The sequence below is a fragment of the Anopheles arabiensis genome, unplaced genomic scaffold (genome assembly GCF_016920715.1).
Source record: "Anopheles arabiensis isolate DONGOLA unplaced genomic scaffold, AaraD3 Autosomal_pericentromeric_contig0015, whole genome shotgun sequence".
Classification (NCBI taxonomy): Eukaryota; Metazoa; Arthropoda; class Insecta; order Diptera; family Culicidae; genus Anopheles; species Anopheles arabiensis.
In genome coordinates, this window is record NW_024412163.1 from 169,168 (window position 1) to 180,314 (window position 11,147).

An 11,147-nucleotide genomic window follows, 5' to 3' on the forward strand; every position below is an offset into this window, starting at 1 on the left:
GAGGAACGGTGCCGGGCAACATATCGTTCGGATGCACCGTATACTGATCAATTTGGTCACGGGCATCACGAGCCGCACGGGGACATGTTCCGGGGTCAAACCCCTTCCCCGCCGTGTATTGACCTCGACCGCAATGATGGTGCGAATCGGACGCACGTCTGTGGCGACACAACTACACACACGTGCCCTGATAAACGTCATAACCGCGCGGTAATCCATAACACACACAATCTAGAATCGTCCACTAATACTACAAACGCGACATGGCTCACAAACACTGTCTTAGAAGACACGTACATCGAGGCTCATCACCGTTTCTGGCTGCGTCCTGCGGGGTTGAATGATGCTACAAGTGGCGGTGGGGCCACCTTTGAAAGACAGGAATTGATCGAGGAAAGCGAAGCTTTGGAACCATCGGAGTCAGGTGCTTACTCCGAACCCTGCGTTGCAATCGAGCTTGAGGATATCATGCCACGACTGAGCTTGAAAACATGGCCTGAAGAGCTGCAGCTAAGAGAACGAAGTACTGGAGGGGAGACATCCTCGCATGACGACTCGAACCATGTCCCACGTTCGTCAAGGAACGGAATTTCTATCCCGGAATCCAGAGAGATTGGGAGGATGGAGTCTTCTGTGTCATCGAGAAGGGATCCGGTCTGGTCGATCGTGAAGGATCTTGCCACTAAATGTAACCGGCTGCAGTGCAATATGGAACTATTTCATGGAAAAATAAACGGCTTGTGGCGGTATGTACGGCTGAAACAAAAATTTAATTTAATTTCAGCAACAGACAAAAGGACGTCAGGATACTTATGCCAAATCATTCGTGCGTATCGTGATACCATCCGGTGCTGGGAAACGTTTATAGACAGCTGTGCGAGTATGTATGTGCGGTCTGGTTGCAGAAGCTGTGAGCGATTGAATCATTGCGTACAGAGGAGAGGTGTGAGGTACAGAAGCGGGGAACGCACGGTACTCCGTACTGCGCTGATAGCTAATTCGCTAGGTAAAGTGAGAGGCGCCGTTACAAAAAGTTTGTGTGCAGCGAACAAATCCATGTGTGTAGTATGCGATCCACTTATGTGTGGAAACAGTTTTGATCAGTTTAGGCACACAACAATATCGAAATGAATTGTAACTCGTCTTTCTTGTTCAGCTACACGTGTAACCACGTTTATTTAGCGGAAGGTAAACAAACATTAGCTGACAGTCAGAATAGGAGTGTGACAACCGTTAATGTGGTCTAGTTCGGTGGTTAGAAAGAGAGCTAACTTTGTCGCACTGGAGGGGAGAATGTTCGAAACTGTTATAAGGCTCCAACAAACTGTCAGCTAAGGCGATGTTTTTGTGTATGTACATAAGCATAAAAAGGGAGAAAACCGCGCAAAATAGGAGAATTGCGATAAAAACATCCAAGAGCGAGGATTACGGAGAATAAAGAAAAAACTAATTTTTTGGTGCACCCTCAGTGCTTACCTAACAAATTCACTTTATTCTCTTTTTTTTGGTTAGAGCGCCAGTTTCTAACACAAATAATGCAATATGGCTTCATTTGGATGAAACATGGCCGTAAAAACAAGGCCATTGAATTACAAGGCCATTGAATTAGTGCAAGTTGCCTTTATTTGGATGAAACATGGCCGTAACAACGATAATTTGTTTTTTCTTTGGCACAACAACCACTGTCGGTCAAGGGCCTGCCAAGTATCCACTAGTGAAGTGAGCTTGGCTTTCAGTGACTTATTGTTACCATAGCAGGATAATCAGTCCTACGTATGGGAGCACGGTCTATTTGGGGCTTGAACCCATGACGGGCATGTTGTTAAGTACGTTAACAACGATAATAGATGGCAACAAAATTCAACATCAAATTTCAAGGCCATTGAAATAGTGCAAAATGGCTTCATTTGGATGAAACATGGCCGTAACAACGATAATAGATGGCAAAAAACTCAACATCAAATTTCAAGGCCATTCAAATAGTGCAATATGACTTCATTTGGATGAAACATGGCCGTAACAACGATAATAGATGGCAACAAAATTCAACATCAAATTTCAAGGACATTCAAATAGTGCAAGATGGCTTCATTTGGATGAAACATGACCGTAACAACGATAATAGATGGCAACAAACTCAACATCAAATTTCAAGGCCATTCAAATAGTGCAAGATGGCTTCATTTGGATGAAACATGGCCGTAACAACGATAATAGATGGCGAAAAAACTCAAAATTCAATTTCAAGGCCATTCAAATAATGCAATATGGCTTCATTTGGATGAAACATGGCCGTAACAACGATAATAGATGGCAACAAAACTCAACATCAAATTTCAAGGCCATTCAAATTATGCAATATGGCATCATTTGGATGAAACATGGCCGTAACAACGATAATAGATGGCAAAAAAACTCAACATCAAATTTCAAGGATATTCAAATAGTGCAAGATGGCTTCATTTGGATGAAACATGGCCGTAACAACGATAATAGATGGCAACAAAACTCAACATCAAATTTCAAGGCCATCGAATTAGTGCAAGATGCCTTTATTTGCCTGTAAAATGGCCGTAACAACGATAATAGATGGCAACAAAATTCAACATCAAATTTCAAGGCCATTGAATTAGTGCGAGATGGCTTCATTTGGATGAAACATGGCCGTAACAACGATAATAGATGGCAACAAAACTCAACATCAAATTTCAAGGCCATTGAATTAGTGCAAGATGCCTTTATTTGGCTGTAAAATGGCCGTAACAACGATAATTTTTTTTTCTTTGGCACAACAACCACTGTTGGTCAAGGGCCTGCCAATTATCCACTAGTGAAGTGAGCTTGGCTTTCAGTGACTTATTGTTACCAAAACAGGATAGTTAGTCCTACGAATGGGAGCACGGTCTATTTGGGGCTTGAACCCATGACGGGCATGTTGTAAAGTACGTTAACAACGATAATAGATGGCAACAAAATTCAACATCAAATTTCAAGGCCATTGAAATAGTGCAAAATGGCTTCATTTGGATGAAACATGGCCGTAACAACGATAATAGATGGCAAAAAACTCAACATCAAATTTCAAGGCCATTCAAATAGTGCAATATGACTTCATTTGGATGAAACATGGCCGTAACAACGATAATAGATGGCAACAAAATTCAACATCAAATTTCAAGGACATTCAAATAGTGCAAGATGGCTTCATTTGGATGAAACATGACCGTAACAACGATAATAGATGGCAACAAACTCAACATCAAATTTCAAGGCCATTCAAATAGTGCAAGATGGCTTCATTTAGATGAAACATGGCCGTAAAAACGATAATAGATGGCAAAAAAACTCAACATCAAATTTCAAGGCCATTCAAATAGTGCAATATGGCTTCATTTGGATGAAACATGGCCGTAACAACGATAATAGATGGCAACAAAATTCAAAATCAAATTTCAAGGACATTCAAATAGTGCAAGATGGCTCATTTGGATGAAACATGGCCGTAACAACGATAATAGATGGCAAAAAAACTCAACATCAAATTTTAAGTCCATTCAAATAGTGCAAGATGGCTTCATTTGGATGAAACATGGCCGTAACAACGATAATAGATGGCAACAAAATTCAACATCAAATTTCAAGGCCATTCAAATAGTGCCAGATGGCTTCATTTGGATAAAACATGCCCGTAACAACGATAATAGATGGCAAAAAAACTCAACATCAAATTTCAAGGCCATTCAAATAATGCAATATGGCTTCATTTGGATGAAAAATGGCCGTAACAACAATAATAGATGGCAAAAAAACTCACGTCAAATTTCAAGGCCATTGAAATAGTGCATTATGGCTTCATTTGGATGAAACATGGCCGTAACAACGATAATAGATGGCAACAAAATTCAACATCAAATTTCAAGGCCATTGAATTAGTGCGAGATGGCTTCATTTGGATGAAACATGGCCGTAACAACGATAATAGATGGCAACAAAATTCAACATCAAATTTCAAGGACATTCAAATAGTGCAAGATGGCTTCATTTGGATGAAACATGGCCGTAACAACGATAATAGATGGCAAAAAAACTCAACATCAAATTTTAAGTCCTTTCAAATAGTGCAAGATGGCTTCATTTGGATGAAACATGGCCGTAACAACGATGATAGATGGCAACAAAATTTAACATCAAATTTCAAGGCCATTGAAATAGTGTAAGATGGCTTCATTTGGATGAAACATGGCCGTAACAACGATAATAGATGGCAACAAAATTCAACATCAAATTTCAAGGCCATTGAATTAGTGCAAGATGGCTTCATTTGGATGAAACATGGCCGTAACAACGATAATAGATGGCAACAAAATTCAACATCAAATTTCAAGACCATTCAAATAGTGCAAGATGGCTTCATTTGGATGAAACATGGCCGTAAAAACGATAATAGATGGCAAAAAAACTCAACATCAAATTTTAAGTCCTTTCAAATAGTGCAAGATGGCTTCATTTGGATGAAACATGGCCGTAACAACGATAATAGATGGCAACAAAATTCAACATCAAATTTCAAAGCCATTGAATTAGTGCAAGATGGCTTCATTTGGATGAAACATGGCCGTAACAACGATAATAGATGGCAAAAAACTCAACATCAAATTTTAAATCCATTCAAATAGTGCAAGATGGCTTCTGTTGGCACGTTTGCCATGCGGTTTGTCAGCACATAAAATGTTTGTTTATAAAGATCGGTTGTCACTTGTCCATTATTCGCTTGTGAAATCGCCGTTACAAAAACCCGGAAATAAAATTAATTGTTTAGTGAATTCTAAAACTTGTTTAGTGAATTCTAAAGCAACAAATTTTAAAAATAGTCAGCATTCAAAGAATATTCGATCCGTTTGCAAATCTACATTGTGCAAGATGCCGAAAGCCGCGAAAGGACACGATTGCATTGCATGCGATCGCAAGAATAGTGCGTCGAATATGGTGCAGTGCGATAAGTGCAACGGATGGAGCCATTTCGACTGTGCAAATGTTTCGTGGAGCGTAAAAAACGAAAAGTGGTCATGTGAAAAGTGCAAAGCCGCGGAAAAGGTCGACGAGTATCATGCTGAAGGTGAAAGTAAAATGGTGCCCGGCAGTAAGCCTCAAGCTAGCTGCGATTTGGTTCATCAAGAAGAAACCAAAGCAGCCCATGGCGATGGCGATCAGGAGCCGACAAGGAAGCCAATCCACACCGAGCAGCAGGAAGCGACCGGGCGAGAATCCGAGCAACGAGCACCAGAACGTGGATCGCGCCACGCAGTTAGTGAAATGTCGAGAAGTTCATCCAAATGCACGTTGATGAAGCTTCTGACCGAGCAAAATGAAACGGTGAAGCGTCTCCTCGCGGAAAAGGAAAAGATGATGGCCGACCATTTGAAGCTGCAGATGGACTTGCAGCGTAGAATGGACGAACTCGAGAAACGGTCCAATCGGAGCGATGGAAAAAGTGCCTCTGAAATCTCATCGGTCGTTAGAGGTGAGATGAAGACCGCGAATTGGGTGCAAAAGCAAAATGCGTACTTACCACATGCCGCTAGCAGCTGGGAGCCCCAAGCAACTATGCAGGAACACCTTACACCTTCGACGAGTAACCAAGAAAGGTACAGTGATATGGTGAGAGACAAGTTGCACAGAGAGAGGACAGTGAACTGTCTGAGACCAACTGCAGATCAGATTGCAGCCAGACAAGCATGGCCACGAAAATTACCTGCGTTTAGCGGAACGCCTAGGGACTGGCCACGATTTTATAATAGCTACGTGGAGTCAACAGCAGCATGTGGATTTTCAAACGTGGAAAATCTAGCTAGACTGGAAGAGTGTTTGTTTGGCGCAGCACGGGATGTGGTTGAAGGCTGGTTGGATTCACCTTCATCCGTGCCGTTAGTAATTAAAACCCTCCAGCGTCTGTTTGGCAAACCATCCCTCGTGGTTACGGATATGGTGCAGAAAATCCGACAAGTGCATCCACCTAGACCCGAACGCTTGGACGACTTAATTACATTTGGGTTGGCTGTTCAACACTTATGCAGCCAGCTTAGTTCCGATGACCGAAAGCACTACTTAGCTAATCACGAGTTGCTGGAAGAGCTTGTCGATAAGCTACCAGCGTCAAGGCAGTTGGATTGGGCCACATACAAACGAGCAATCCAAGCCAAACGCCAAATAGAGCCTACGCTATATGAATTTGGCCTATTCATGGAAGACCTGGTAGAAAAGGCTAGCGATGTAACTAAGTACATTCCTCCTAAATCCAGCACGTCAAGGCCTGCAAGGAATCATGACCGTTCGCACGTCTTCCTACATGCACCAGCAACCAACAGCATCGAACAAGACAGGAATACCAGTCCTTCAAGCTTCACCTCAAGTGCTAGAAACCAACCACAAGGTCCAGAGAGAGTTTCCTATGGGACAGATGAATGTCTAGTCTGCCACGATCCAGCACATCGCGTTAAACACTGCGATAGCTTTAAACGCATGAGCCTTGAAGCACGACAAGCTACCGTGAGGAAATTCAAACTGTGCTATGTATGTTTGGGAATGCATGCGTCCAATCTATGCAGATCCAGATACGTCTGCCAAGTTTCGGGTTGTCGAGAACGACACCACACGCTACTTCACGAGGGTCCACCAGATTCCACACCCACGGTAGCTGACTGCAGAGTCCATCAGATGAAGGAGAAGCCGTCTGATACCTTATTCCGGATTGTGCCTGTTTCAGTATACAACGGCACAGTAACCGTCGAAACCTTGGCGTTCCTGGATGAAGGATCGTCTCTCACACTGGTGGAAGCAGCGTTAGCGGAACAACTTGGGCTGAAAGGGGATCCGGATCCGCTAGAGCTTCATTGGACTTCCGACGTCAAAAGGAATGAAGCTACTTCTGGTCGCGTCAGTCTGCAGATCTCGGCAAAAGGGGGTGAGCGGCGCTATTCAATAGCGGCCGCTCACACTATCAACAAGCTAAGTCTTCCACCACAAAACCCAAATTTAAAACATCTGATAAGAAACCTTTACTACTTGCAGGACATTCCACTTCTCACCGTCGACCACCCCGTTCCACAACTGCTCATCGGGTTAGCAGACGTAGAATTGCTAAAACCGCTGGAAACACGTTCGGGGCAGCCTGGAGAGCCGATCGCCGTTCGCAGTGCGCTAGGGTGGGCCATTTATGGAACGATAAATGCAAGTAATAAGGAGAGATGTCAAAGCGCTCATTATCACAACACCCATCTGATTGAGGATAGCCACCGATCCTCCAGCAACAAAGAAAACAATGATCAAGAACTGAACGAGACCATGCGGCAGTACTTTGCGTTAGAGGAAAGTGCTATGTGTTCCTTTAACAAGTTCCTGTCAGAACCTGAAGATGTGCGTAGGGCAAAAATAATATTAGAAACCACTACAACTAAGTGCAATGGCCGTTACACTACGGGCTTGTTGTGGAAAAGCGATGATTTCCGTTTTCCAGACAGTAAACCGATGGCGATGGCAAGGCTTCGATCCCTCGAGAGAAAGTTAGAAAAGGACCCAGACCTGAAAGAAAACGTACATAATCAGATACGATTGTATGTTGAAAAGGGTTTCGCACATAGGGCAGAGGAGTCTGAGTTGAACTCGGTCGAACAAAAAAGGGTCTGGTACTTACCGCTCAATGTAGTTGGGCATCCCCGAAAACCAGATAAAAAGCGTTTAGTGTGGGATGCAGCAGCCAAAGTAAGAGGAGTATCGTTGAACTCGGAGCTGTTGAAAGGGCCCGACCTGTTAGTGCAGCTGCCCACCGTTCTTTGCAAATTCCGCCAACGCCTGGTGGCATTTGGGGGAGACATTGAGAAAATGTTCCACCAAATCCGTATAAGAGAAGAGGACAAGCACTCACAAAGATTCCTCTTTCGTTTCGATCCAAACCATGAACCACAAACCTACATCATGGATGTCGCAACATTTGGAGCTTCTTGTTCTCCATGCTCAGCCCAGTATATAATGCACCGAAATGCGGAAGAACATGCCAACATATATCCAGAAGCGGCAGCCGCTATCAAACAAAGCACATACATGGACGACTACTTCGATAGTTGCGACACGTTGGAAGAGGCAATTAATAGGGCAAAACAAGTACGGCACATTCATGCGCAGGCTGGATTCAATATGAGAAACTGGGTGAGCAACAACAATGCTGTCCTCGAAGGTCTGGAAGAATCAACGAGCGATCGTGATCTGTTTATAAACTTCGGTCAAGAGGGTAAGCACCCACGCGTGCTTGGAATAATATGGGACCCCGTATCAGACTCATTCAAATTTTCTGCAAACTGGCATGAAGAGCTGAAACCATACATTGATGGCACCAAGAAGCCTACTAAGCGCATAGTTCTGCGAATCATCATGAGTCTGTTTGACCCATTGGGACTTGTGGCGCCAGTGCTCATCCATGGCAGAATGATGATGCAAGATCTCTGGCGTGATAACCTAAAATGGGATGATGAACTAAATGAAACACAGTATAACAAGTTTAAACGATGGACGGCACTACTTCCCAGTATCCATTCCCTAAGAATCCCGCGATGCTACTTTGGAGTGAACGCGTCAAACACACATGCTCCCCTACAATTGCACATTTTTACCGACGCTAGTGAGTTGGGGTACGGCTGTGCGGCCTACTTTAGAAAAGAGACTCCTAGCGGTATACGTTGTGCGCTGGTTATGGCACGAAGTAAAGTAGCCCCCTTACAACACCTGACGATCCCCAAGCTAGAATTACAGGCAGCGCTACTGGGCGCAAGACTAAAACGCATGGTATGCGACAGCCACGACCTGGAAATTAAAGCCACGTACTTCCACACAGATTCTGAAGTAGTGCTTTCGTGGATCAGAACACCTACCCATGAGCTAAAGCAGTTTGTAGCATGTCGAGTAGGCGAAATATTGTCACTATCAGACTCAAAGGAATGGAGACACGTCCCTACTAAAGAAAACCCTGCCGATTGTTTAACAAAGTGGGGGAAGGATACTATGATCGATCCACAAGGCAGATGGCTGAACGAGCCTGCGTTTCTGTATCTGAATGAGAACAACTGGCCTGCGCAAAAACCGATTGAAGCTACAAACCAGGAACGGAAAACATGCTACATCTCAGTGCATTCAAGCCCAGCGTCACCCCATAGAGAGCTAGTAGTAGATGCATTCAGAATTTCCAGTTGGAAAGTTTTAGTGCGAACTGTCGCAAATCTTTGGCGTTTCGTTTCCAATTGTCGGCGTAAAGCAAAAGGTCTGCCAATACAATCCCTCAAAGCCACCAAAAGGCAAATCGGCAGTATCAAACAAAAAATAGCAGCAGAACATACACCCCTAACCAGCGAAGAATACCAGAAAGCCGAACGATTTCTGCTGCAAAACGCACAGATGGATGCTTTTGAGAAAGAAGTTCAGGTGTTAGCTAAGTCCAACTCGACTCACGCCCCACGTACCACTCAGAATGAAACCGCACCTCAAGTACCACGCAATAGTACGCTTTATGGCTTAACCCCCTTTTTAGATGAGTTTGGGATCCTGCGAATCGATGGGCGCACAGCCAAAGCTCATCACATTCCCTTCGATACAAGATACCCCATCATTCTACCGAAAACACACTACGTTACAACACTTATTTTGAGGGAGTATCATCAACGCTTTGGTCACGCTAACAACGAGACTGTGGTAAACGAAGTACGGCAACGTTTCTACCTAAAACACCTGCGATCCAGCGTGGCCAGAATCGCCAAAAACTGTCAACGATGCAAAATCAAGAAGACGCAACCATTACAGCCACGAATGGCACCGTTGCCAGAAGCAAGGCTTACTCCATATGTACGTCCGTTTTGTAAAGTGGGAGTAGATTATTTAGGGCCGATCGAGGTGGTTAATTCGAGGCGCAAGGAAAAGCGTTACATTGCAGTATTCACCTGTTTAGTGACGAGAGCGGTGCATTTAGAAGTAGCGCACAGCCTTTCTACTGAAGCCTGCATTATGGCGATAAGACGTTTCGTTAGCAGACGCGGAGCTCCCAGCGAGATATTTTCCGACAACGGGACCAATTTCGTTGGAGCCAATAATGAACTCACGAAACAACTGGCGGACATCAACTACTCTTGTGCCGAAACATTCACCGGTGTTCAGACGAGATGGATATTTAATCCCCCTTCGGCACCCCATATGGGAGGCGCATGGGAACGGATGGTGCGAAGTGTTAAGGAAGCTATGCTAGCACTGGATGACGGTAGGAAACTGAACGACGAGATACTCCTAACCGCATTAGCCGATTCAGAAAGTCTGATCAACTCCCGACCGCTTACCTATATGCCGCAAAGCTCGTCAAATGCAGAAGCGCTTACACCCAACCACTTTCTGTTAGGGAGTTCGTGCGGAACCAAGGAGCAGCTGCGTCCCAACGTAGATTTAGCAGAAACACTAAGAAGCAGCTACAAACGATCTACAGCTTTAGCCGATGCGATGTGGGACCGTTGGTTGAAGGAGTATTTGCCAGCCCTGAACACTAGGTCCAAATGGCACGAAGATACGCGTCGGTTGAATGTTGGCGATCTTGTATTCATCGCTGAGGGTCCGCGGAAGAATTGGTTGAGGGCGAAGGTTGAGGAGACGATAGCCGGTAAAGACGGCAGAATAAGGCAGGTGGTAGTGCGGACGGCAAACGGCAAGTCACTAAAAAGACCAGTAGTTAAAATCGCTGTTCTTGATGTTGAGTGCGATTGCGATACAGTATAGGAAAGTTACCACCCTTCAAACACTTCATCTTTATCGTCACTGAGCAAACGCGCTATTTATTTAGTAAATCCTTGAAAGCGTAAAGGATTGACGGGGTGGAGTGTTGGCACGTTTGCCATGCGGTTTGTCAGCACATAAAATGTTTGTTTATAAAGATCGGTTGTCACTTGTCCATTCGCGATAATCCGGGCTGGTTATCAAACCGAGCACCAGGTGGCGTTAGACAGGAGGATAACACCGACAACAGAAGATAAACAGGGGGAGATAGAAACAAGGCGAGAGGGAAATGAAGTTACGTCCGATAGAGAGAGAGAGAAAGAGAGAGAGAGAGAATACAAGAAATTAGA

General features: G+C 44.3%; 1 protein-coding gene across 1 annotated transcript; it reads left to right on the forward strand.

Annotated features, from left to right (window-relative positions):
• Positions 1-8,190: 8,190 nt before the first annotated feature.
• Positions 8,191-10,800, forward strand: LOC120908300. Its single transcript, XM_040319213.1, has 2 exons — positions 8,191-8,284; positions 9,575-10,800. The coding sequence occupies exons 1-2, from the start codon at positions 8,191-8,193 to the stop codon at positions 10,798-10,800; spliced, it is 1,320 nt and encodes a 439-aa protein (XP_040175147.1).
• The last annotated feature ends 347 nt before the right edge of the window (positions 10,801-11,147 follow it).